The 27195-nt window shown below is 46.4% G+C and overlaps 3 protein-coding genes and 5 non-coding genes across 13 annotated transcripts in view; 6 read left to right on the top strand and 2 right to left on the bottom strand.

Moving 5' to 3' along the window:
- The first annotated feature begins 73 nt into the window (after positions 1 to 73).
- On the top strand, positions 74 to 10875 carry SNAPC2 (small nuclear RNA activating complex polypeptide 2). Of its 4 annotated transcripts, none has more exons than XM_069983987.1 (6): positions 74 to 90; positions 5714 to 5906; positions 7318 to 7437; positions 8588 to 8656; positions 10063 to 10333; positions 10428 to 10875. In XM_069983987.1, exons 2-6 carry the CDS (start codon positions 5724 to 5726, stop codon positions 10679 to 10681), a joined length of 897 nt encoding a protein of 298 aa, XP_069840088.1. In that variant the 5' UTR covers positions 74 to 90; positions 5714 to 5723; the 3' UTR covers positions 10682 to 10875. The 4 variants fall into 4 exon arrangements, with proteins under 4 accessions (XP_069840088.1, XP_069840007.1, XP_069839920.1 ...); XM_069983906.1 differs by lacking the exon at positions 74 to 90 and adding an exon at positions 700 to 827; XM_069983819.1 differs by lacking the exon at positions 74 to 90 and adding an exon at positions 5495 to 5543.
- Positions 716 to 850, bottom strand: LOC138781831 (U8 small nucleolar RNA). Its single transcript, XR_011361550.1, has one exon. It is a non-coding gene; the product is annotated as a U8 small nucleolar RNA (small nucleolar RNA).
- On the top strand, positions 1354 to 1435 carry TRNAS-GCU (transfer RNA serine (anticodon GCU)). Its single transcript has one exon. It is a non-coding gene; the product is annotated as a tRNA-Ser (tRNA).
- Positions 1837 to 1908, top strand: TRNAP-CGG (transfer RNA proline (anticodon CGG)). The gene has a single exon. It is a non-coding gene; the product is annotated as a tRNA-Pro (tRNA).
- TRNAW-CCA (transfer RNA tryptophan (anticodon CCA)) lies at positions 2347 to 2418 on the top strand. The gene has a single exon. It is a non-coding gene; the product is annotated as a tRNA-Trp (tRNA).
- On the top strand, positions 5251 to 5332 carry TRNAL-AAG (transfer RNA leucine (anticodon AAG)). The gene has a single exon. It is a non-coding gene; the product is annotated as a tRNA-Leu (tRNA).
- A 3417-nt stretch (positions 10876 to 14292) lies between the features above and the next one.
- On the top strand, positions 14293 to 23798 carry LOC138801016 (uncharacterized). Of its 3 annotated transcripts, none has more exons than XM_069983449.1 (6): positions 14293 to 14366; positions 17588 to 17804; positions 19139 to 19277; positions 19691 to 19818; positions 21903 to 21955; positions 22322 to 23798. In XM_069983449.1, exons 2-6 carry the CDS (start codon positions 17602 to 17604, stop codon positions 23176 to 23178), a joined length of 1380 nt encoding a protein of 459 aa, XP_069839550.1. In that variant the 5' UTR covers positions 14293 to 14366; positions 17588 to 17601; the 3' UTR covers positions 23179 to 23798. The 3 variants fall into 3 exon arrangements, with proteins under 3 accessions (XP_069839550.1, XP_069839715.1, XP_069839629.1); XM_069983528.1 differs by lacking the exon at positions 14293 to 14366 and adding an exon at positions 15483 to 15915; XM_069983614.1 differs by lacking the exon at positions 17588 to 17804 and having other exon boundaries at positions 14305 to 14366.
- Positions 23799 to 24663: 865 nt separating this feature from the next.
- LOC138800965 (homeobox protein siamois-like) overlaps positions 24664 to 27195 on the bottom strand; it is a 3391-nt gene continuing 859 nt past the window's right edge. Inside the window, exons 2-3 of the mRNA XM_069983315.1 lie at positions 26216 to 26430; positions 24664 to 24935 (exon numbers count right to left, since the gene is read on the bottom strand). Coding sequence (XP_069839416.1) covers positions 24759 to 24935; positions 26216 to 26430 — 392 coding nt within the window. The 3' untranslated portion in view covers positions 24664 to 24758. The remainder of the gene's footprint in view (positions 24936 to 26215; positions 26431 to 27195) is intronic.

The raw sequence follows: 27195 nt of genomic DNA, 5'->3' as shown, positions 1-27195 counted from the left end.
CATTTAAAAGCCGACTTCTGAATGCCTCAGCTTCCTATTGGACGTGACGTCAGGAAACCTGATTGGCTGGTCTATATTGGTCTATGTAAGGTGAGTAAGGTCTGGTTAATGTCTTCTGTTGCCTGATTGGATGATAGGGCTGTGACGCGGCTGTTGTTCTAGGATAGAGGGGATGGGATAGCCGCCATTTTGTTGCTGAATGAAATGGAGGTTATGAGACATGAGGTGGGGGGAGGGAGTCGTGTGGCGTTTTATGGAAGTAAACACGACGCGATGACTCACTGTCGCGACATGCCGCCTTGTAGCGAACGGACACGGCAATATTCCGGGATACGATACTACATATCCCATGATGCTTCAGATGTTATTCAACTTTTCCAAACTTTATTTCGGCAATATTAGATCGTAAAAGAAAACATCGCTTCCAAAATCCTGAAGCTTTATTATAGATAAGCGATATATGAGAAGTATTCAAAGTAGACAAACTTTATTTGTCTGTTGTTACTTTCTATGTGTGGCAGTGAAAATCTTTTTTCGAATAGTCAAGCTTTATTCATCTGTTATTTATGTATATGAAGTGTATTCAAACTCTCTAAGCTTTATTCGTGTTCTAATTTTGTAGTTATGTTGTATTCAAAACCTCCAAGCTTTATTTGTCAGCGTCATGTATTGTCTATTATTTGTAACAATTATTCTGGATCGTCAGCTGGTGGGGGTCAGAATGTCACGCACCCTGAGTTGTCGGTCAGGGCGGTGCGGGAGTTCGGTGTAATCACACACTCAGCCTCCTCCATTCATCATGTCTGTTTCTCCCGGAGGAGGAACAGGTAAGGATTAACCTCACTGACGATAACGTTATGACGCCAGCACCGGCAGACACACCGCGACCTCACACCAAGCAGCTTAGGGAGAGCCGCGCTGTACGTGCCATACATGGATACACACGCCGGGTTACCGTCACGTGACCGCCATCCTTCTTATACTAATAATACTAGCGTTATGAAACATATCCTGTTATAATGCATCGTTCTATAACGGTCACTGCCCTCACCAGCCGTCCATATATTAGCATAACGGCCGCAATTGGCTGGCTTATCTACCAACTGATTGGTCCGCTTCATAAACATTTACATAAACACGCCCACATTTCATGCGCGGCCATTTTTGAAAAGGGACATCCTCTATTTGTATTTTCCCCGTGAGGAAACCAAAATGGCGCCCGTTGTATTGCTATATATCCAGCGCTATACACATTCACTCTCCTGCCGCCATTTTTTTGTAGCCCTGTATATTTACACAGGACCTCCATACATAACGACACCAAGAGCGAGTGTAATGTTTACCTTATAAGGAGACGAGGTGGCCGAGTGGTTAAGGCGATGGACTGCTAATCCATTGTGCTCTGCACGCGTGGGTTCGAATCCCATCCTCGTCGGCATCTCTTTTATTTATTCTTAGTGTATGAAGGACACGTTAATATCGCTCTATCATATCTCACAGCATAAGTGACCGCTCCTGCCTCACACTGCCCTAGTGGATGAGAACGGAACTACACCCCTAGGTGTGGGCACTGTTATGGGGAAGCTGCCCTGCCTGTCCTGGAGACCTGTGACTACTTATGGGCTATTGTGGCTCTTACCATTCTGAGGCTGTGAGGATTACGTATATAGGGGGGCACTCTGACTTTTATATAGAGGTACAGAGGTAACGCAGCGGTGTCCGTGCAGTAAAGACGCAGCGTCTCCGAGCGCCGCATCACAATCCCCACACGGTAACTAGGAAGTGTAGCTGTGACGTGGCTGCTATGAAGTCAGGTGACGAAGCTAAAAGTCACATGGCTCGTTGGTCTAGGGGTATGATTCTCGCTTCGGGTGCGAGAGGTCCCGGGTTCAAATCCCGGACGAGCCCAATTTTATTATTGTATTTTATGCTCCGTAAAATTCCTCATAGGTTGTGTGGTGCGGTTTTTATGACTAGCGTTATGTGGTGCGGTTTTTATGACTAGCGTTATTTAGTGCGGTTTTTATGACTAGCGTTATGTGGTGCGGTTTTGCATCCGGATACACACAGTGATTGCTGAGGCTTTGTCTCCATGTAATAACATCCATGAATACAGTGACCGCTGTAGGCTGAAGCTTAGGCTGCAGAGTAGGATGAGGCTGTATGTATAATGTGAAGCTTAGGCTGCAGAGTAGGATGAGGCTGTATGTATAATGTGGAGCTCAGGCTGCAGAGTAGGATGAGGCTGTATGTATAATGTGGAGCTTAGGCTGCAGAGTAGGATGAGGCGGTCTGTGTGCTGTGAGGATGAGACTCTATGTGTAATGTGGAGCTTGGGCAGCAGAGGACCTCGTGGCGCAACGGTAGCGCGTCTGACTCCAGATCAGAAGGTTGCGTGTTCAAATCACGTCGGGGTCATTAGCTTTTATTTATTCTTATTGTTTCTATTGTTGCGTCACATATGAGTATACATGGTCTGCATTAAAATTCACACTGACGTCACTCATATTCTGGGTGATTCAGTGACATCACAATATACTTGGAACACAATATACTGGGACCATCTGTGACCACAATATACTGGGACATACTGGGACTACAATATACTGGGACCAGCTGTGACCACGATATGGGATCATACTGGGACCACAATATACTGGGACCACAATGTACTGGGACCACAACCTATTGGGACATACTGGGACCACAATATACTGGGACCACAATATATTGGGACATACTGGGACCACAATATACTGGGACATACTGGGACCACAATGTACTGGGACATACTGGGACCACAATGTACTGGGACATACTGGGACCACAATGTACTGGGACATACTGGGACCACAATGTACTGGGACCACAATATACTGGGACCATCTGTGACCACAATATACTGGGACCACAATATACTGGGACATACTGGGACCACAATATACTGGGACATACTGGGACCACAATATACTGGGACCATCTGTGACCACAATATACTGGGACATACTGGGACCACAATATACTGGGACATACTGGGACCACAATATACTGGGACATACTGGGACCACAATATACTGGGACATACTGGGACCAGCTGTGACCACAATATACTGGGACATACTGGGACCACAATATACTGGGACCATCTGTGACCACAATATACTGGGACATACTGGGACCAGCTGTGACCACAATATACTGGGACCACAATATACTGGGACCATCTGTGACCACAATATACTGGGACATACTGGGACCACAATATACTGGGACCATCTGTGACCACAATGTACTGGGACCATCTGTGACCACAATATACTGGGACATACTGGGACCACAATATACTGGGACATACTGGGACCACAATATACTGGGACATACTGGGACATACTGGGACCACAATATACTGGGACCAGCTGTGACCACAATATACTGGGACCACAATATACTGGGACATACTGGGACCACAATGTACTGGGACATACTGGGACCACAATGTACTGGGACATACTGGGACCACAATATACTGGGACATACTGTGACCACAATGTACTGGGACCAGCTGGGACCACAATATACTGGGACATAATGGGACCACAATATACTGGGACATACTGGGACCACAATGTACTGGGACATACTGGGATCACAATATGCTGGGACCAGCTGGGACCACAATATACTAGGACATACTATAGAGAGGATGTATAATCATGTGACATCACAGTATAGAGAGGATGCAGTCATGTGATGTCACAGTATAGAGGATGCAGTCATGTGATGTCACAGTATAGAGGATGCAGTCATGTGACATCACAGTATAGAGAGGATGCAGTCATATGATGTCACAGTATAGAGAGGATGCAGTCATGTGATGTCACAGTATAGAGAGGATATGCAGTCATGTGATGTCACAGTATAGAGAGGATGTACAGTCATGTGACGTCACAGTATAGAGAGGATGCAGTCATGTGACGTCACAGTATAGAGAGGATGTGCAGTCATGTGATGTCACAGTATAGAGAGGATGCAGTCATGTGATGTCACAGTATAGAGAGGATGCAGTCATGTGATGTCACAGTATAGAGGATGCAGTCATGTGACATCACAGTATAGAGAGGATGCAGTCATGTGATGTCACAGTATAGAGAGGATGCAGTCATGTGATGTCACAGTATAGAGAGGATATGCAGTCATGTGATGTCACAGTATAGAGAGGATGTACAGTCATGTGACGTCACAGTATAGAGAGGATGCAGTCATGTGACGTCACAGTATAGAGAGGATGTGCAGTCATGTGATGTCACAGTATAGAGAGGATGCAGTCATGTGATGTCACAGTATAGAGAGGATGCAGTCATGTGATGTCACAGTATAGAGAGGATGCAGTCATGTGACGTCACAGTATAGAGAGGCTGCAGTCATGTGATGTCACAGTATAGAGGATGCAGTCATGTGATGTCACAGTATAGAGGATGCAGTCATGTGATGTCACAGTATAGAGAGGATGCAGTCATGTGATGTCACAGTATAGAGAGGATGCAGTCATGTGATGTCACAGTATAGAAAGGATGCAGTCATGTGACGTCACAGTATAGAGAGGATGTACAGTCATGTGATGTCACAGTATAGAGAGGCTGCAGTCATGTGATGTCACAGTATAGAGAGGCTGCAGTCATGTGACGTCACAGTATAGAGAGGCTGCAGTCATGTGACGTCACAGTATAGAGTGTCATGTGACGTCAGTGAGCCTTAGGACAGTGTGGTCTTTAGTTCTCATTGTCCCCTCAGGTCTCCGTGGATGTGCGCCCTGCAGCAGCCGGTATACTGGGTAGTTGCCTCCCGGCGCTGTATGACCTCTGACCTACTCAGTTACAATCCTTTATATTTGGTGTCAGGAGGCGTTCAGGTCCTCACTGCTGTGACCCATGGGAGGAGGAGGAGGGGCCCCACCTGCCAGCTACAGAGTGGAACTACATCACCCAGCATGCTCTATACCGCCAGTACATAGTGGGAGTTGTCGGCAGTGTACACAGTCAGTACATAGTGGGAGTTGTCGGCAGTGTACACAGTCAGTACATAGTGGGAGTTGTCGGCACTGTACACAGTCAGTACATAGTGGGAGTTATTGGCACTGTACACAGTCAGTACATAGTGGGAGTTGTCGGCACTGTACACAGTCAGTACATAGTGGGAGTTGTCGGCACACTCAGCCTATTCACCGAGAGCAGCAGCCCCTGTCCTTCAGCAGGTAGCGTGGCCGAGCGGTCTAAGGCGCTGGATTAAGGCTCCAGTCTCTTCGGGGGCGTGGGTTCGAATCCCACCGCTGCCAGAAGTTTTTTTATTTCTTTATGATAATGTGTTTTATACAATTATTCCGTTCCACACCATTATTCCTCTTATCTGCACGGTTTTCACACACTACACGGGAATCCATCCCACTTCCGCCCTCAGCTGCACCGGCTTCCCTGCCCTTCAGTGACGTCATCGTACGGCGCGCCAGCAGGGTCAGAGGTCTCCCAGCTCGGCAGGAAGCGGCTGGGGTAAGCTGTGTGTGTGAGAGGGGAGCTTCAGCTCAGTCATGCTGGGACTTACATGCACCTGTATGGGAGTGTCTCTGCAGCCATAGAGCTGTGTGGCTGCTGTGTCCTCTCCACCTCATGTTATAATCTCCTGTAACATAATACCCTATTACAGTCCTTATCCCTCACAGGCCGGGGACCATGAAGCCTCCCACGCGTAGACGTGCAGCCCCCCGCCGCTATGAGACCCCTGAGATGAAATGTCGGGCCACCCAGCGGCTGGTGTGGACCACCAGGGAGAAGAGGGAGCTGCTGCGGGGTCTGAAGGCGCAGATCAGTGAGAAGGTGCCCGAGGTGACGGTGCAGGGCCGGAGCCACGACGAGGTACGCCACACACATATATATATGTATACACAACAGCGCCGCCCACGGCCTCAGGCTGTGTCTGGTATTACAGCTCGCCTCCAGTCACAATACAACTGAGCTGCAATACCGCTCACAGCCTGAGGACAGGGATGGCGCTGTGTATGGGCGGCTTCATACTGAGGAATTCTCGCAGATAATGTAGGCGAAATTCCGCTGTCTGTCGGCACGCCTTTCCGCCAGCTCCATAGACACCATTCTATGGGCCGCGCGTATTCCGCTATCCGCCGAAAGAAGTGACATGTCGGATAGCGGAATATGCCGGCCCATAGAATGGTGTCTATGGAGCCGGCGGAAAGGCGCGCGGACAGACAGTGGAATTTCGCGGGCATTATCCGCAAAAATTCCTCAGTATGAAGCCACCCTATGGAAGGAAAAAATCTACTTTCTAATCCGAGATAAACCCTTTAAGGTCCGTGACATTCACTTTTTCGCGTCACGAATCATCGTAAATAACTTTCTGTCAGATTAATGTCTCTGCTTGCAAACAGTGAATTTGTGTCCAAAAACAGCGCCACCCCCATCCTCAGGCTGTGTCTGGTATTGCAGCTCATTTCTGTTGTGAATGAGGCCGACTTGTAATACCAGACACGTCCTGAGGACAAGGGGTGGCGCTGTTTTTAGAGGAAACTAATCCTGGAAAACAACTTTTAATATCCAGAAGGTGGAAATCCACCCCGACCCTATGCCTCTCACAGCAGAGGAGACAATCCTCTGGGAAGTAGTCCCATACTCTCCTCCTTCTGCTGTGTTATATTTGGTTTTTACTGTGTAGTGTTCTATGTATGATGCATCAATAAGTGGTTCCAGCAGGGATAGGGTTAATGGGTGTGGCCTGGCACTATAAGCCCCTCCCTCTGTGTCCTCTGTGCCATGCTGTGTCCAATAGTTTTTTATGTAACAGTGACCCTTTAAAGGGATTGTTCACCCAAATAAAATTTCTTTCAAATCTACTAATGCCTGAAAGTGCCAGAGTTCTAATTTACTTCTATAGGAAAAAAAAAAACTCCAGTATTCCAGTACGTATCAGCTGCTGTATGTCCTGCAGGAAGTGGTGTATTTGACACAGCGCTCTCTGCTGCCACCTCTGTCCGTGTCAGAGCAGCAGCAAATCTCCATAGAAAACCTCTCCTGCTTTCCAGACTGGAGAGAATACACCACTTCCTGCAGGACATACAGCAGCTGATAAATATTGGAAGACTGGACATTTTTTTTTTTTTTTTTTTTTATAGAAGTGAATAGGTAATCTCTGGCACTTTCTAGCACCAGTTGGTTTAAAAAAAAAATAATAAAATTAGCTGAACTACCCCTCTAAAGCTGTTTTCAAGGGGATGTCCATTTTTTGGTTATACATTGTCCCGTCATATTCCAGGTATCTTCCTACTTCTCTTGGCTCCGCGGTCGAGCGGCTCGAGAGGCCGTACAGATGGAATATGGAAAGTTGGTTCGGCATAAGAAAATCCCAGAGATTCAGGATCCGGTGCCCATTGAGGTAAGTGCCAGTGTAACAAACCCTCTGCTGTGTGAAGGAGCAGCTGTGCACCAGGTTATAGCTTCCAGCAAGCAGAGCTATCGGAAAGTATAGGAGGGAGCGGCAGATCCACCTTAGAGGGATTGTACAACTTAAAGGGGTACTCCAGGAAAAAAATCTAATTAACTGGTTGCAAACCTGTATAACATTCTGACACCAGATGATTTAGAAGGCTTTTTTTGGAGTACCCCTTTAATTAATCCCCAGAATAAGATAATAAGTGTGATGTTGTGGATGAATGAGTGTGGGGTCCGACCACTGGAGCCCCCTACAGTCTCCTAAACGATGCTCAGCCACTCAATAAGTTAAAGGGATAGTTCACAAAAAAAGAAAAATTCTTTCAAATTTGCTTTGTAATTTACTTTAAAAATCTCCAGTGTTCCAATACTTATCACCCGCTGTATGACCTGCAGGAAGTGGTATATTCTTTCCAGTCTCACACAGCGCTCTCTGCTGCCACCTCTGTCCATGTCAGGAACTGTCCAGAGCAGCAGCAAATACCTATAAAAACCGTCTCCTACTCTGGACAGTTCCTGACATGGACAGAGGTGGCAGCAGAGAGCGCTGTGTCAGACTGGAGAGAATACACCACTTCCTGCAGGACATACAGCAGCTGGTAAGCTACCCCTTTAATGTTGCTTTTTGGCAGTTTTTATATTTGCCCTTTAAGATGCCCGAATGTCCACAGCCAGGTTTCAGGAAAGCATGGCCTTCTCCAGTGTGAGCCTGTGATGTCATCATGATGTCATGGTTTTTCACTGCATTGGCGTGAAGGGGACGGGCCGCCTGTGTGTAGGGGGGACGGGCCGCCTGTGTGTAGGGGGGGCGGGCCGCCTGTGTGTAGGGGGGGCGGGCCGCCTGTGTGTAGGGGGGACGGGCCGCCTGTGTGTAGGGGGGGCGGGCCGCCTGTGTGTAGGGGGGGCGGGCCGCCTGTGTGTAGGGGGAGGGGCCGCCTGTGTGTAGGGGGGGCGGGCCGCCTGTGTGTGGGGGGGCGGGCCACCTGTGTGTAGGGGGAGGGGCCGTCTGTGTGTAGGGGGAGGGGCCGCCCTCTGCTTGTTATAATAGACGGTGCTTATTATAACGACCTTTGCTCCTTCTTCTTCTTGTATAGCTGTGGACGGACTTGGCGAGCAGGGTGTGCAGCTCCACAGAGGACGCCATGACAGCCGCCTTCTCACAGGTACATTGTATAGCAAGTTCAAAAGTATAGACGCCCCCAGTGAATAGACGGGGACCATCCAATCACCATCTCAGAGGTCACTGACCACTCCGCTGTTATCACTGGCGAAGCTCTGGCTGCCCAGGCATGATGGGAGTTATAGGTTTGCAATGGCTGGAGAGACTAGGGTCCCCTGACCTATAGGAAGGGTGGATGGGCACTAACCCTCCTATCACAGAGGGCCGGGAGGGAACATTGGAACTCGATTTACTTAGAAGAACACAGCTGCTTTCTTTCCCCAAACAGCGCCACCCTTGTCCTCAGGTGTTACACCCTTAGCTCCATTAACTTCAATGGAGCCGAGCTGCAGTACCACACATAACCTGAGGGCAGGGATGGCGCTGTTTATGGATTAAATGAGCCATGTTTTTTCAATCTAAGTATCACCCTGTATTTTTTTTTATCTAAAACTTTCTTAAAGATATAAGAGAACTACTGTTTGTGTAATTACTTGTTATGTTAAAGTTTTCCTTTCGACTCAACCGAAGGTTATATAGATTTGTAAATTACTTCTTTTTAAAAAATCTCCAGTCTTCCAACACTTATCACCTGCTGTATGTCCTGCAGGAAGTGGTGTATTCTCTCCAGTCTGACACAATGCTCTCTGCTGCCACCTCTGTCCATGTCAGGAACTGTCCAGAGCAGGAGAGGTTTTCTATGGGGATTTGCTGCTGCTCTGGACAGTTCCTGACATGGACCGAGGTGGCAGCAGAGAGCACTGTGTCGGACTGGAGAGAATACACCACTTCCTGCAGGACATACAGCGGCTGATAAGTACTGGAAGAATGGAGAGAATACACCACTTCCTGCAGGACATACATAAAAATCTACATAATAAATCTATATAACATTCTCACATTAGCGTATTTGAGAAAAAAATAGTTCCCCTTTAAAAGTGTGTTTAAAGGGAATTTGTGAGCAGTTCTGAGCCCTGGCCTATAGGACGGGGAGGGCCGTGTATACATACTTGGGGGTGATGGCCCGGCATCACATCGGCCGTCGCGGTCATCCTCCCAGCTATACGCCCCTATGGCCTATAGGACGGGGAGGGCCGTGTATATATACTTGGGGGTAATGGCCCGGCATCATATCGGCCAGCGCGGTCATCCTCCCAGCTATACGCCCCTATGGCCTATAGGACAGGGAGGGCCGTATATATATACTTGGGGGTGATGGCCCGGCATCACATCGGCCGTCGCGGTCATCCTCCCAGCTATATGCCCCTATGGCCTATAGGACGGGGAGGGCCGTGTATATATACTTGGGGGTAATGGTCCGGCATCACATCGGCCGTTGCGGTCATCCAGCTATACGCCCCTCTAACCATCCCTGTGCGGAGTCACTCTAACGCTTCTCCTTATTTATAGATGCTGACCATAGCCTCTACGGAACCACTAACCCTCCGTTACTCCATCCCCTGCAAGGAACCCCCAGAGATGCGCCCCCAGACGCCCTCCTCTCCTCATGGAAACAACCTTCAGCAAAAAGACTCAGCAGGGGAGGAGCCTAGCTCTTCGGGGGAGGAGCCAAGCACAAATAATCCGAATGATGATTGGAACCACTTAGACTTTGAGAATATTTACAAATATCTGTCGAAAGCCGTTAGGGGGGAGGAGCTACCAAAGCTGTCCGATTCCGGTACGTAGTGTCGGGGGGTGGGGTGTATGTAGGATAATGGGCGGAGCCTGTGTAGGGATCGGTGACCTCATAGTTGTGTCCTTTCTCCATTCAGAGTCGGCAGTGATCCTTCACCTCCTCCGCTGTATACCGCAGCAGTTCCGTCACCTGGACGCTCCACGCATCGGCTTGTATCTCTATGACACGTACACCTTCCTGACCACACAGCTCAAATCCGAGGAGGAAGGGCAGACGCAGAGCGCCCCCCAGGAGCCAAACTGGAAGGAACTGGGCTTCTGCCCCCTCAACCCCTTCATGATGCCCCTGGAACTGCTGAGGCAGAAGGAGGAGCAAGTAACGTCTCCATGACGTCTGTATCTGCTCTCTGCTGCCCCCTATCTGCTGTAACAGTCACTATGGAACTCCAGGAGCATGCTGGGATCTCAGCATATTATTATTTATGGAACTCATCTGAATGGGAATCACATTCACTATAAATAGAGACTTTTATTATTATTATTATTATTATTATTATTTCTCTATAGACGACATAAAAATATTTTCTGAACAAAAAGAATTGTAGTGTTCTGTAGTGTTATTTAGTGAGTGACCACTAGGGGCGCTGTTCTGTAGTGTTATTTAGTGAGTGACCACTAGGGGTGCTGTTCTGTAGTGTTATTTAGTGTACAGAGTGAGTGACCACTAGGGGCGCTGTTCTGTAGTGTTATTAAGTGTACAGAGTGAACACTAGGGGCGCTGTTCTGTAGTGGTATTAAGTGTACAGAGTGACCACTAGGGGAGCTGTTCTGTAGTGTTATTAAGTGTACAGAGTGACCACTAGGGGTGCTGTTCTGTAGTGTTATTAAGTGTACAGAGTGAGTGACCACAAGGGGCGCTGTTCTGTAGTGTTAGTGTACAGAGTGACCACTAGGGGCGCTGTTCTGGAGTGTTAGTGTACAGAGTGACCACTAGGGGCGCTGTTCTGGAGTGTTAGTGTACAGAGTGACCACTAGGGGCAGGGGCGGATTAACTTTACCATAGGCCCCGGTCTGTTCACGAAGCCCGGGCCTTCCCACCCCACAGTAACTGTGGCGGCACTAGCCTGGCGTTCATAGTACAGGACAGATAATGTCATGATGTCCTGATTTGTGCAAAATTGCCATAAAAAAACTGTAATTTTTTGCAAATCATAGCAGAAGTGTAGCCAGGAGACAGTACACCACTGAAAGTATAAGTCTTTTTGGGTGGTCATGGGCCCCCAGGAGCTCAGGGCCCCGGGCTGCCGCCCAAAACGCCCCTATTATAATCCACTACTGACTAGGGGCGCTGTTCTGGAGTGTTAGTGTACAGAGTGAGTGACCACTAGGGGCGCTGTTCTGGAGTGTTAGTGTACAGAGTGACCACTAGGGGCGCTGTTCTGGAGTGTTAGTGTACAGAGTGACCACTAGGGGCGCTGTTCTGTAGTGTTAGTGTACAGAGTGACTACTAGGGGTGCTGTTCTGTTGTGTTAGTGTACAGAGTGGCCACTAGGGGCGCTGTTCTGGAGTGTTAGTGTACAGAGTGAGTGACCACTAGGGGCGCTGTTCTGTAGAGTTATTTAGTGTACAGAGTGAGTGACCACTAGGGGCGCTGTTCTGGAGTGTTAGTGTACAGAGTGAGTGACCACTAGGGGCGCTGTTCTGTAGTGTTATTTAGTGTACAGAGTGAGTGACCACTAGGGGCGCTGTTCTAGAGTGTTAGTGTACAGAGTGAGTGACCACTAGGGGCGCTGTTCTGTTGTGTTAGTGTACAGAGTGAGTGACCACTAGGGGCGCTGTTCTGGAGTCTTAGTGTACAGAGTGAGTGACCACTAGGGGTGCTGTTCTGTAGAGTTATTTAGTGTACAGAGTGAGTGACCACTAGGGGCGCTGTTCTGGAGTGTTAGTGTACAGAGTGAGTGACCACTAGGGGTGCTGTTCTGTAGAGTTATTTAGTGTACAGAGTGAGTGACCACTAGGGGCGCTGTTCTGGAGTGTTAGTGTACAGAGTGAGTTACCACTAGGGGCGCTGTTCTGGAGTAACTGTGAGTGACCACTAGGGGCGCTGTTCTGGAGTGTTAGTGTACAGAGTGACCACTAGGGGCGCTGTTCTGGAGTGACAGTGAGTGACCACTAGGGGCGCTGTTCTGGAGTGACAGTGAGTGACCACTAGGGGCACTGTTCTGGAGTGACAGTGAGTGACCACTAGGGGCGCTGTTCTGGAGTGACAGTGAGTGACCACTAGGGGCGCTGTTCTGGAGTGACAGTGAGTGACCATTAGGGGTGCTGTTCTGGAGTGACAGTGAGTGACCACTAGGGGCGCTGTTCTGGAGTGACAGTGAGTGACCACTAGGGGCGCTGTTCTGGAGTGACAGTGAGTGACCACTAGGGGCGCTGTTCTGGAGTGACAGTGAGTGACCACTAGGGGCGCTGTTCTGGAGTGACAGTAAGTGACCACTAGGGGCGCTGTTCTGGAGTGACAGTGAGTGACCATTAGGGGCGCTGTTCTGGAGTGACAGTGAGTGACCACTAGGGGCGCTGTTCTGGAGTGACAGTGAGTGACCACTAGGGGCGCTGTTCTGGAGTGACAGTGAGTGACCACTAGGGGCGCTGTTCTGGAGTGACAGTGAGTGACCACTAGGGGCGCTGTTCTGGAGTGACAGTGAGTGACCACTAGGGGCGCTGTTCTGGAGTGACAGTAAGTGACCACTAGGGGTGCTGTTCTGTATTGTTAGTGTACAGAGTGAGTTACCACTAGGGGCGCTGTTCTGGAGTAACTGTGAGTGACCACTAGGGGCGCTGTTCTGGAGTGTTAGTGTACAGAGTGACCACTAGGGGCGCTGTTCTGGAGTGACAGTGAGTGACCACTAGGGGCGCTGTTCTGGAGTGACAGTGAGTGACCACTAGGGGCGCTGTTCTGGAGTGACAGTGAGTGACCACTAGGGGCGCTGTTCTCTCACTCTCTGCATGAATATATGATTGCTGCTGAGTAACAGACATGTCAGATTCCTCCCTGTTATTCCTGGGTAATGATATCAGGCTGTAACTAACATATTGTCACTAATTTTTATTGTGATTACCCATGGGGCTGTGCGGCATTTTGCATTTTATCTTCCATATTGAATCTTTCTTCTGCAGCAGGTTAGACTGATAGTCATACACATACATACAATCTACACCCTAGGTCATTACAGATGCATAGCGTGACAGCATACAGCGCAGCTCTGCGCTCTGAACAGACTGTGGCCTTGCTTCCTACTTACAGTGAGGCAGTACCTGGGCAGCCATATAGCGTCCTTAAAGGGATTATCCAGGATTAAAAATAACAAAGCTTCCTATTTTGCAAAACGGCACCACCCCTGTCGGCAGGATGTGTGTGGTATTACATTTCACCACCATTCACTTGACTAAACTGAGAACAGGGGTGGTGCTGTTTCTGGAGGAAAGCGGCTATGTTTTTCTAAGCCTGGATCATCCCTTTAAAACTGTTTGTAAGGCACCTTTGTTGCAGAAATGGTATGATCCCCGGGAACTACTAACATGTTGAAAGACAAACAGCAGCAACCATCAGCCGACATTGTTCATGTTCACGTCGGCTGATCGTTGTCTTCTATTACACCAGATAATTAACGGCCGATATTGGCCAAATACGACCGATAAGCGTTCAGTGTAATAGGACCGTAAGATCACAGTGTTACGTTGCGATGTTGCACGTAACATTAGTGTTTCGGCACGTAATATAGTGTAACGGCAAAGCCATCTTTGATTGGTTGTTGGTCACAGGCCAGATGGGACTTTGTCGTACGTGACCTGGATTCTCTTTGATGTCGCCTATTTAGCTAATAATAATCTTTATTATAAAGCTCAGAACATAGGGACCATATAAAGAACTGTTCCACCCTACAGCAGTGTTACTGTGCAGCTGTCTAAACTACACCTCCCAGGATGCAGTGCAGCAGAGCATGCTCAGTTGCAGCCGCAGCCAGCTTTGCTGTGACTCTTTCATGGCTGCTCGGGGTCAGCTGACCTCAGCCTCGGTAAGTGACTATTCTCTTCCCCCCATCCCCCATCTTCCTGTTACTGATCACTGTATATGTGGCGGTGTGAACTGCTGCAACTGCACCACCCAGGGCTATGGGAAAGCTGGGTGACCCTTCTAGTCAGAGACTAGTAGTGAATAAGGATCCTAATGGCGGCCATCTATACAGCCACCCAGCTTTCCAGGGAGCTGATAGAGCTAGTATACAGCCAGTATTACTGGGGCTTTCGGGTGGAAATTCTGCATTTTTAGCTGTTTCCAGAAAGATGTCTGCATAGCGGAGGGAAAATCTATACTGGATGTAACTGTAGCAAATCCTCAGCTGTGAGAAGTCTACACTGTCCAGGTCTGCAGGCTGTGGGTGGCCATGATGTTTCCATTCACTGACAGCAGGAAGAGGTGTTATATATCCTGACCAGACAGAAACGGGGAGATTTATCAACATGGTGTAAAGTGAGACTGGCTCAGTTGCCCCTAGCAACCAATCAGATTCCACCTTTCATTTTCCAAAGAGTCTGGGAGGAATGAAAGGTGGAATCTGATTGGTTGCTAGGGGCGACTGAGCCAGTTTCACTTTACACCATGTCTGATAAATCTCCCCCAAAGTGTGAAGGAAACTTACAGGATAGTCAGCAAATACTGAGAGAAAGTCCTGAACTATGAGCAGAGAAGATGCACAAGTTACACAATGATGGAGGAGAGGAGCCCGGGTCACATGGGGCAACAAGCCGAGGCGTTAACACTTTCCCTTCCAGATTACTCACACCGGAGACCGAAATATCTAGAATAATTTTGTATACATCACTGTGTATATATATGACTCATCCTGTATTATACTCCAGAGCTGCGCTCACTATTCTGCTGGTGGGGTCACTGTACATACATTACATTACTGATCCTGTACTGATCCTGTATTATACTCCACAGCTGCACTCACTATTCTGCTGGTAGGGTCACTGTGTACATACATTACATTACTGATCCTGTACTGATCCTGAGTTACATCCTGTATTATACCCCAGAGCTGCACTCACTATTCTGCTGGTGAGGTCACTGTGTACATACATTACATTACTGATCCTGTACTGATCCTGAGTTACATCCTGTATTATACCCCAGAGCTGCACTCACTATTCTGCTGGTGAGGTCACTGAGTACATACATTACATTACTGATCCTGAGTTACATCCTGTATTATCTTCCGGAGCTGCACTCACTTTTCTGCTGGTGTATATACATTACAATGCTATGTAATGTTGCTGCCACAAATAGCCCCGACCACCACAGATTCCCCTCCCCAGTGGCAGTTTTGGTTGCTTTATCCCCATGACACAGCCTGGGGGAGGGGGACACTTTGTGATTGTTACTCTGAGGAGCCGCCCCCTGTGCCCCCTGGCAGGGTCAGGATCAGTTGGGTGCATGGCCCTTTAATCCCTCTATCACATGGCTCTTCTCATGCCAACATTACCACCTAGAGCAGCCGGATGATCGGTCACTCAGCACAAAGGTCGATCTCTTACAATACACCAGTGAAGGAGGAAGACAATGTGAGTATATGGACTCTCCTCCTGTATGTGGAGGGGGAGGGGAGGTCAGTCATAAGGCGGTAGCACAGTGGAAAAAGGAATATATATATATATAATATATATAAGCAGTATTATAGTAGTTATATTCTTGTATATAGGGGCAGTATTATAGTAGTTATATTCTTGTATATAGGAGCAGTATTATAGTAGTTATATTCTTGTTTATAGGGGGCAGTATTATAGTAGTTATATGTATATAGGAGCAGTATTATAGTAGTTATATTCTTGTATATAGGGGGCAGTATTATAGTAGTTATATTCCTGTATATAGGAGCAGTATTATAGTAGTTATATCCCTGTATATAGGAGCAGTATTATAGTTATATTCTTGTATATAGGAGCAGTATTATAGTAGTTATATTCTTGTATATAGGGGGCAGTATTATAGTAGTTATATTCCTGTATATAGGAGCAGTATTATAGTATATTCGTGTATATAGGAGCAGTATTATAGTAGTTATATTCTTGTATATAGGGGCAGTATTATAGTAGTTATATTCTTGTATATAGGAGCAGTATTATAGTAGCTATATTCCTGTATATAGGAGCAGTATTATAGTAGTTATATTCCTGTATATAGGGGGCAGTATTATAGTAGTTATATTCTTGTATATAGTGGCAGTATTATAGTAGTTATATTCCTGTATATAGGAGCAGTATTATAGTAGTTATATTCCTGTATATAGGGGCAGTATTATAGTAGTTATATTCCTGTATATAGGATCAGTATTATAGTAGTTATATTCTTGTATATAGGAGCAGTATTATAGTAATTATATTCCTGTATATAGGAGCAGTATTATAGTAGTTATATTCTTGTATATAGGAGCAGTATTATAGTATATAGGAGCAGTATTATAGTTGTTATACATGGTGTGTTATCTGGCAGTTATCTTTGCCTATTATTGGAGTTATGAGTCCATGACAGATTTTCAGTGTATGTGGTAGTTTGTGAGGTTTCTATGTCTTTTACATGGACCTCCTAGTGATATTGTTTTGCCGCTTTTAGTTCACACTAGTTGTTGTCACCAGTCGGTTTTGTTATTGGCGTTGTTTGCTGTTAGTTCTGACCCACTTCTGTCCGGTTGCTCCTGTGGAATGTGTTCTCCTATTATGTCCGCTCCGTCCTTGTTTGTCATTCTGCGCTGAATCTTACACAGTCACCCTCCAAGTCTCAGCTGCTATCAGTGAGTAGTCATTAAAGTGTCACTTTAAAAAACTTTTCATAAGTCATACAGGTCCCCAGCGAGCATTAGATGGAGCCAGGAGAAGCGTCTCACTCCCCGATGGCCAGGGAGAGAAGCGTACAGCTTACCGCTTCTCCGGGATCTATCTAATGCAGGGATGGGGAACCTTCGGCCCTCCATTGTTGCAAAACTACAATTACCATCATGCCTGGACAGCCTTGAATGATGGAAATTGTTGTTTTGCAACAGCTGGAGGGCGGAAGGTTTCCCACCTCTGATCTAATGATTGGTGGTGATCTGGACACGCAAACCCCAACCAATCACATCTCTTGACTTGTTAAAAACTTTTTTTAAAGTGACAGTGACATCTTAACCTACAAGGTATGAGCTGGTAATTGTTTCTTATGTGATTCAATATTTTAATCTTTGTGTTTGTTTTTTTAAAGCGTTATCGGTTACTATGGCGTCCGGCAGGCTACGGGTGGCGGTAATCGGCGCCGGAGCCTCCGGACTCTGCAGTGCGCATCACATCCTTTCGCGATCTATGAACTTTGAACCTCCGGTGGTGTTCGAGATGACAGGTCAAGTTGGGGGAACCTGGGTTTATACTGATGAAGCGGGAAAAGCCGGCAATACACATTCCAGTATGTACAGAGATTTAAAGTAAGTTGATTAATCCCGGTAATATAACCTGATTATTATAATATATCAGTCACGTGGCTGCTGTATATTGTAAAATCTATTGGGGAAAAAATTTATAAAGCCCCGCCTCCTAGTAAAGCCGGCTGGCGCTGTGCCTGGTGCAGGCATTGTGGATGAAATCTACACCTGCTCGTATCATGACTTACGGCTGCGAATAGGCATAAATCATGATATATCTGGCATGGGAGGAGGACACGCCTCCTCCCTTCTTTGCCACGCCCCAACTCCCTGCCCGCCCATTAGGTGAGCGGGGGATACGGCTGGTGTACGCCACAGAGAAGGGAAATCTGCCTTTTTCTGTTGCGTAAGCCATGGGCGAACGATGATAAATCTTCCCCTAAGTATCTAATGACATCTCTTCCTTTCTTGGTCCTATAGGACCATAACTTCTACTGTCTTTTAATCTGATCACTGTTCATGGTCATTGATCAGTAATTATATTACTATGGGTTCTGAGGACTCATCACTAGCGTTGAGCTGTTTGGCAACGGTCTCCGAACATGAATGTTCGGCATTTTGTTCCCCCTGGCTGCAGAAGTTGGATGCAGCCTTAGGGAGTCCTGGAAAACATGGATACAACCTTGGGCCTTTGGCTGTATCCATGTTTTCCACGACTCGCTAGGGCGGCAGCCAAGTTCTGGTGCCATTGGGAGACAAAAGCCGAGCTTTCGGGTTTGAAAACAATGCTGAACCCGAACAGTTTGGCATCTCGGATCAACACCAGTGAAGAGTCCTCATAACCCATAGGGGGAGATTTATCAAAGGGTGTAAAATTTAGACTGGTGCAAACTGCCCACAGCAACCAATCAAAGCTCCTCTTTCCTTTCAGCACTGCCTAAAGCTGAGCTGTGATTGGTTGCTCTGGGCAGTTTGCACCAGTCTAAATTTTACACCCTTTGATAAATCTCCCCCATAGTCTTCACCATTACTGGTTAAACATCAGAGGTTATATACCATTGCCCATGCTTGTAGGCCCATGGTGTATGACTGGATTACTCATGGTCCTACTTGGTCTTATGGTCAGTTTATACTCTATGGTTGTTCTGTATATTGTGTAACCACTTGGTCCTCACCTTCCATGTTTGTAGGCTTTTCATGGTTTTGATCTCATGTATTACTCATGTTCTATCACGATGGACTCTAGTACAGTCCTACTGGTTATACTCTATTCTAGATTTAGTCCTTCATCTTCTTCTCGGTTACTAGTCCATGACTATGAGGTCTTAAGAGGTTCTTCTTCACTAGTCTCATGGGCTCATTGAAGGATAACCAGGGTGTATTTTGTATAATTTTAGGACAAATCTTCCCAAGGAGATAATGGAATTTCCAGACTTCTCCTTCGATCCCTCCCTGCCGTCCTTCATCCATCATTCACATGTGCTGAAATACCTGGAGGATTACACAGATGAATTCGCCATCCGGCCGCACATCAGGGTGAGACCGGACTCCGTCACGGATCTAGGCTTCAATATTGTTTAGCTTGTAAGAAGGGAAGATATATCAGGTGTTCAAGATCCAACCATATGGTCTGTTCTCCAAGTCATAGGTCCAGTGGTGTAGCTATAGGGGTCAAAGTGGTCCCATAAATAAGAACCCCAACCCCACCCTCACCATGTTGACTGCTAATAAAATTCATCTCCAATAGTCAGCAGAGACCTCTGGCGGCAGCTTATCTCACCATGAACGAAAGGAGTTTTCTAACAAATTTGAAAACATCTTCGTCCCCCTGTCAACAATATTGACCTCCTGTTTGTGGCCACTATTGGGTTTACCATAGGAGTAGCACTGGAGATGCCAGTATTCTGTCTATATTACTCCAGCCTGCCCCAATCCTCTGATTTCTGCAGTTTAACACCCCTGTGGTGTCCGTCTATCCTGTATCTGATGACCAAGAGCGATTGTCCTGGAGGGTCGTATCCAGAACCCAAGGAGAAGAAGTGTTGGAAAAATTTGATGCCGTTATGGTGTGCGTGGGGTAAGTGTCATCCATATCTACCTCTTCCCAGTCGTCCAGCAGTATAAGGTGTATACGGGCCTCCCAAGAAGATGCTGGTAGAGAGAAGGGCCGATATGCTGGATAGTTGTAACCTTAGAGGTCTGGCTGCAGCTTAACCCTCCATACAGAGACCTCATGAAAGTTCAGCCCTGCTGAACGTTAATGTGTATGGGAAAGTCAGCTAAAAAATAGGTGAATAGGTAATTGTGTGAATTGTATTGATGCTGGGAATAGGTATGGATAACCCCGAACATCAGTCCAATGAGCCGTCAATCATTGCTTCCATTTTTGGCCTTTCTGGTGGCAAGATGTATGGCTTTAGGGCCCTATTCCACCGGACGATTATTGTTCCGATTATCGTTAAATCGCTTGAATCTAAACGATAATCATTCGGTTGAAACGCAGTTAACGATTAACGACCGAACGAGAAATCGTTGATCGGTTTATAAGACCTGGACCTATTTTTATCGTTGCTCGTTCGCAAATCATTCACATTGAATAAGTCGTTGTTTGGTCATTCGCAGTAGATACGAACGCAATAGCGAAGAAACAGCGAAGAAAAAACTATCGCAAATACGATCATAAGTAACGATTATCGTTCCATGGAAATGAGTGAACGTTTTCAGGTCTTTCGCAATAGCGGTCGTTTGAGATCGTTAATCGTTAACGATTATGCGAACGATAAGCGCCTGGTGGAATAGGGCCCTGAGGGCCCTATTCCACAGGAATGATAATCGATTGAATTGGCCCGATGCGGCCGATTATCGCTCGGTGGAATAGAGAGAACGATCAGCCGATGATCGTGTCATCGGCTGATCGTTCATTTAGGGCCAGACCTAAAATCATTGTTCCCCCACCGTGCATCGCTACGATGGAATAGCGGTGTGCGGCGGGCGACCAACGATTTGACAAGCACAGTACATTACCTGTCAGTTCTTCTCCTCCGCTCTGTCTTCCTCCCCGGGTCCCGCGCGCTCTAGCTGCAGAATGGCCTGTCAGCTAACGGAGCGCTCAGCCAATCACAGGCCGGGACCGCCGCTGACAGGCTGACAGCTGACAGGCCATTCTGAAGCTAGAGCGCGCGGGACTCGGGGAGGAAGACAGAGCGGAGGAGAAGAACTGACAGGTAATGTATGTTGCAAGGGCTGCAAGGACATCGGTAACGATGTCCCTGCAGCCCTCGCTCAGCGATCATCAGGCCGTGGAAAAGGCCCAGTAAACGAGCGGCGATCTAGCAGATCGGCGCTCGTTTACATCGTTGATCGGGCCCTCCTCGGCCCGTGGAATAGGACCCTTAGCCCCATTACATGGGGTGATGTTGAGGAGCAAACGAGCTGCCACTCCTATTCCACAGAGCGACGGCAGCAGATCGCTGCTATCCTGGTCGTTTGTCTTTCAACATGTTGAAAGACAAGCGACAGCAACGATCAGCCGACATCATTTACCGATATTGGCTGATCGTTGTCTTCCATCACACAAGACTATTATCGAACAAGTACGGCCGATAATTGTTTTGTGTAATAGGGCCTTTAGTTTCTTTTGGTTGGGGTGGAATTGGATCTTGGCCCAGAGGTGAAGATACATCAGCTAAATCTAAATATCAGCTGCAGGCGTGTTCATGCTCAGATAGGCATCGACCCCTTTCAATTTAAAGCCCCGAGTGTAGTCAGGTTATTTGCTTCTTTTTATGAGCTCAGATGAGTGGTGGCTTGGCCTGTAAAGCATAGTTTGCAGCACTTTTCAGCCTGAGCCAAAACTATGGGAGACTCTATGCTGACAAGACCCAAATGTAGTAGTCATTGAATTGAATAGGACCTGTGGTTGAGTCGAGCCTGGACCCATTGACATCTTATTTTAGATATTGCCAATGTATCATTGCTTTATTGTCACAAAGCGTGATATGATCCCATCCTTCCTGATTGGTCCACCATGAGCTCCTTATTGTTTCCTTGTTGACCCCTCTCCAGTCTATCTCTTCTATCACCTCCATACATTCATTCCATCCTGAGAACCTCACTCATAGCCTGGCGGCCATGTCTAATCTTGTGTCCCATTCTCTACAGACATTACTCTCATCCCTACATCCCCGACATTGATGGCATAAAGGACTTTCAAGGTGAGAAAAATATCTTAACGGATCGCAGTTACCAAAAAGATATTTATACGACCCACGAAATACAAATGACCTGGTGACAGGCTGGAGACATCAGAAGTATGAACAAATAACACAGCCTAATGAAATCTTATAGTTCTAGCTGCCTGCAGTTACCAGTAGGGGGAGCTTTCTGCATACTGTTTATACATTGGACTCAATGACAAGTCTGTATGCAATATACTTCTAAGCGCCCCCTAGTGGTGGTTATTTTTTTGGCCAGAATATTATAATTTTTTTTCTATTTTTATATATTAAAATGTAACAAACGCAGGATGTAGGACACGTCTGAGATTTACTGGTTTGTAATTTTTTCCATTACTTTTGCAGGACAAGTGTTACACAGCCATTACTATCGCTATCCAGAGGTCTTCTCCTCTCGCTCCATAGTCCTATTAGGTTCTGGACCTTCGGGTGTAGACATAGCCATAGAACTTTCTGCACATGCCAAACGGGTCATTTTGAGCCATCGTGGTCCTCCCCTAAACTGGAGCCCACCAAACAATGTCTCAATGGCGCCCCCGGTGGTCAGTGCTACTCGTAATGCGTTAGTTTGTGAAGATGGAAGAAAGATTCTAGCGGATACTTTAATTTTCTGTACTGGCTACAGATATAACTACCCTTTCTTTTTGCCTAGAAGAGATGTTGATGACATCACTAATGGTGAGATTCCAGAACGTAGGGATGTATTGGACTGGGGGTTCTTGGAGGGTGAAGATATGAAAAGACCTGACCTAGGAGAAGGTCACATGCCCCCCCTCTATAAACACATTATCCATGCCCGATACCCCAGCTTGAGCTTCATTGGGGCCTGTAAGATTGTAGTCCCGTTCCCACTCGTTCACTGCCAGGCCCAGTTTTTCCTTTTAGTGCTGGAGGGCAAATGCCCATTACCACCCGTGGAACAAATGCTGTCAGAGTCCCGCAAAGAGTATATAGATCATCGAGACTTCGGCTTACCCCTCAAGTACCTTCACCGCCTGGGACTCAACCAATGGGAGTATAACCAGTGGCTGGCAGACACGGCGGGGTTTGAGCCACTGGCCCCCGTGCTGGGAAAGTTGTACGAAGCAACTCGGGAATTCCGGAACGCAAACCCTTTAGTGTATCGAGAACTCAACTTCAAGGTCCTGAACAGAGAAAAGTTTGAGGTGGACACAGAAGGGATGAAAGAGGCCAATGAGTAACTGATATACTCCGGAAACTAACTGTGCTCTTCACTACAACTCCACTACCATATAACTATAGATTATGGAGCCAAGTACTGGATCCATGTCGAGGGAGCCGTCTCTATCCACAACAAAAAATTTGTAAATAAGATGTAGGGTCTTAATGAAGAATACATATTTGGGGGCTACCATTAAAGGGGTATTCCACTCAAACTTTTGATATGTTGCTTCCCATGTTGAGTTTAACAATTCCTTTCATACTTGTTATTATGTATTCAGTCTCCTTTCCCCAGTTCTGAGCTGCTTCTTTCTGCTGAAGACATAAAAATCTGTGTAAGCTTTTCTCTCTTTTTCCTCCTCCTCCTCCCTTATGTAAACAAGTCCCTGGCAGGCTGTATCTGCAACATTGTATCTTTTTTGTAATGCTGGGATGGTTAATCACAGTTAGTTCATCAGCAACTTCACCCCAGAATAACCCTCCCAGCATTACAAAGAAGCTACAATGTTGCAGATAAAGCCAGCCAGGGACTTGTTTACATCTTGTTACACCTTGGAAGGGAGATGGGAGGAGGGGCAGATGGAGAGAACAGGTCACACACAGATTTTTGTGTTTTCAGCAGAAAGCAGCAGCTGAGAACTGGGGGAAGGAGACTGAATAGATAATAACAAGTATGGAAGGAATTTTTATTCTCACCATGGGCAGCAACATATCAAAAATTACTTTTGAGTGGAATACCCCTTTAAGGCCCTATTGGTTAGACCACCCTCAATAGAAGGAGCCACGCTGCCAGTAAAAAGAATAAAATTCAGCTACAGGAAGCTCGATGTATAGGGAATCCCTATATACAACGTCTAATAACGGGGCAGTATTAGTAATATGCTACAATATGTTTATTTTTAATAGATTTTTATAAATTGTATATTATATTATTTTATGAAATTAAATCTTTGATCTTTACTTATTTACGTCCTTAATATATTTTTTGAATGTCCTCTTTTTGTTTATTTTATATTATTTATTCCTGATTGTCACTATGGATCTGCAGCAGATTCTATGCATGCTTTATGGCAGCTTCAGTGACTGGGAGGAACTAGACAGAAAATGTATAGATTATTACAGGTCCCAAAAAGGAACTACTTCCCCAGGGAGCGACAGGAGAGCTGTATTTATTGTGCCAGTATACTGCCTTATCTAGGCCTTCAAGAGTACAATAGAGATATCATTATATAATCCTCTAATAAAACGACTCTGCTGAATCCGTCCTGGTCTACACAGCAAAGCCTTGTCCTAGTCTACACAGCACACTCTAGTGGCCAATGTGAAGAATTAATTTTTATATGTATAATCTCATTAAAATTTTTTTATTATAGTATACTAAAAGGCAACACACAAAAAAACAACTAAAATTCGCCAGACCACAATATATATATTTATCTTTATTTTCAACATTAAATTGATTTGCTATAATATTACAAAGAGCATTAAATAAAAATAAAAAAAATACCAAAAATTAAATATTATTATGAAGGGGCGATATGACACCAACTAGTTTTGGGGTGCTGAAAAGTGCTGCCAATGCCGGTTATAGGGTTTTTCTTCAACTGGGGTGCTCATTGCTCTTATTCCTCTGCCCCCCGGGTCCTGTCTGGGGGATGGCGGAGATGTTCTTGCACAGCTTGGGGTACGGCTTCACCCCCACACTTACAGCGCTCCCTCCTTCCTGGGATGTGGAGGATTTATTGAGGTGTCTCGCTCTTCGGTTTTGAAACCAGACCTGTGAAGGGAAAATAAAGGTGTTATTTCACTCAAAAAAAGTCAGTGATCAACTTCTTAAAGGGGCTATCCAGCAAAAATCTTTTTCAGAAAGTTATATAGATTTGTAATTTACTTCTATTTAAAAATCTCAAGTCTTCCCATACTTATCAGCTGCTGTATGTCCGGCAGGAAAGGGTGTATTCTTTCCAGTCTGACACAGTGCTCTCTGCTGCCACCTCTGTCTGTGTCGGGTACTGTCCAGAGCAGGAGAGGTTTTCTATGGGGATTTGCTGCTGCTCTGGACAGTTCCTGACATGGACAGAGGTGGCAGCAGAAAGCACTGTGTCAGACTGGAAAGAATACATCACTTCCTGCAGGACATACAGCAGCTGAAAAACTGGAGATTTTTAAATAGAAGTAAATTACAAATATATATAATCTTCTGAAACCAGTTGATTTGAAATAAAAAGATTTTCGCTGGAAAAAACCTAAATGGAGGCTATAAGCCAAGCCGGAATCTTTCCCAGGAGGAAGAGTTAGCCATCTATAGACAGATCCTTCAAGTCTCTTGAAGGGGTAAGGAAATGACTTGTAGGGGTGCTACCTGTAATAGGCCAGAGAGGCACCTTCCATCTTGAGGAGACCTACTCCTCTAATTTTTCCCAATGGAAGATGCAAGATAGAAGACCCCCTCCTCCAGGAGAAACTTCTTCAATTTATTTAGGACTTACAGTAAAATCATCAGGTTAATATTAAACAATCTATCAATTGCCCCCTCCCCTCGGGTGTGGAATATTCCAATCGCCACCTTTTGTAACTCCTCCCAAGGGGGGTGGGAAAGTTGGGCTTGGCCTTAGCAGGAAGATTTTTTTTTTTTTTTTTAAAGTAACAAATTAGCCACATAGGGGAGTCAGAGAGGTTTGTAGCAATTTTTTAAGCCAGTTAATTAGAAAAACATAGCTGCTATCTTTCAGAAACAGCGCCCCACCTTTCCTCAGGTTGTGTCTGGTATTGCAGCTAAAAAGAGTTGAGCAAACTTCGAGCACACCCTGATTCGCACATGCAGCATTTGATTAGTGGCGGCTACTGAAGTTGGCTGCAGCCCTAGAAGTTCCAGGAAAACATGGATAGAACCATAGGCCGAAGGCTGTATCCATGTTTTCCAGGACTCCCTGTTCAAAGTTTGCTCAACTCTACAGCCAAACTCCATTGCAGGCTCCAATACCCAATACCATCTGTGGACACATCTGGCACTGTCTTTGGGGTAAAGCAATTGTGATGAATACAGATGATGACTACCTGAATCCTGGGCTCCGGGATCCCGGTGACCTGAGAGAAGAAGCATCTGCTGACGTAATCCGGGTAGGGATTGAAGTCAAACTGCTTCTGTAGGAAGAGGGTCTGCTGCTTGTTGTACAGAGTCCTCCTTCTACACTTCGATGTTGATGGAACTTGATCTTCTTTCTCTTCCTTGACTCTCTTCGTTGTTCCTGTATCTTCCTCTGGTGACATCCCTGAAAAAGAGACCAGCAGAGGATGATGGTAACAAAGGGGAAACTTCTTATAACTAGAGATGGTCGAACAGCCAAAAATCTTAGGTTCAATCAAACTCAAACCTTGCCGGACCTTCCGCATTTGATTCCCGATGCCTTCCCGGTCTGTAGGGAAGGAGGAGACAGCCCGGGTACCGCCTGGAATTCTGGGATACAACCTGTTACCTTGGCTGAATCCTGGAATTCCAGGCGGTACCCGGGCTGTCTCCTCCTTCCCCACAGACCGGGAAGGCATCAGGAATCAAATACGGAAGGTCCGGCAAGGTTCGAGTTTGATTGAACCTAAGATTTTCCGCTGTTTGATCATCTCTACTTATAACTTCTAAGGAAAGCATGGTGGAGAAGACAAGAACACTTAGAGATCATTCACACCACGATTTAGATACATCAGGAAGTCATAAAGACATTGCGACTTATCCTTGTGGATTAAAGCAACATTCTCCAAACACTCAACATTTGACTCCAGGCATTCTGAGAAGTTAGATGCCGCCCTAGGGAGTCTTGGAACAGATGGAGTTCAAAGAGTGTTCAGGTACGGAGAATGTTGCCAGACCCGAACAGTTCGGCAAGTCCACTCAACACTATGTGATACACAACTAGGAAAATGTTGACTACTAGCTGACTACAGGCCAATTAAAATGAATGGGGTTGGTGCCGATCCAAGCAGATATGCACCGACATGGCCTTTTGACAGTGTCCTAATGTACCCATGCCTCAGAGCCACAA

This window comes from Dendropsophus ebraccatus, chromosome 1 (assembly GCF_027789765.1).
Source record: "Dendropsophus ebraccatus isolate aDenEbr1 chromosome 1, aDenEbr1.pat, whole genome shotgun sequence".
In the NCBI taxonomy this organism is placed as follows: Eukaryota; Metazoa; Chordata; class Amphibia; order Anura; family Hylidae; genus Dendropsophus; species Dendropsophus ebraccatus.
Note: the sequence above shows the minus strand (reverse complement) of the source record. Positions and strands in the feature narration are given on the sequence as shown.

Coding starts and splice junctions, on each gene's coding strand:
- SNAPC2 (XM_069983987.1), top strand. CDS start 5,724: ATGAAGCCTCCCACGCGTAGACGTGCAGCCCCCCGCCGCTATGAGACC. Junction 5,907..7,317: donor AGGGCCGGAGCCACGACGAG/GTACGCCACACA, acceptor GTCATATTCCAG/GTATCTTCCTACTTCTCTTG. Junction 7,438..8,587: donor AGGATCCGGTGCCCATTGAG/GTAAGTGCCAGT, acceptor CTTCTTGTATAG/CTGTGGACGGACTTGGCGAG.
- LOC138801016 (XM_069983449.1), top strand. CDS start 17,602: ATGGCGTCCGGCAGGCTACGGGTGGCGGTAATCGGCGCCGGAGCCTCC. Junction 17,805..19,138: donor AGTATGTACAGAGATTTAAA/GTAAGTTGATTA, acceptor GTATAATTTTAG/GACAAATCTTCCCAAGGAGA. Junction 19,278..19,690: donor CCATCCGGCCGCACATCAGG/GTGAGACCGGAC, acceptor TGATTTCTGCAG/TTTAACACCCCTGTGGTGTC.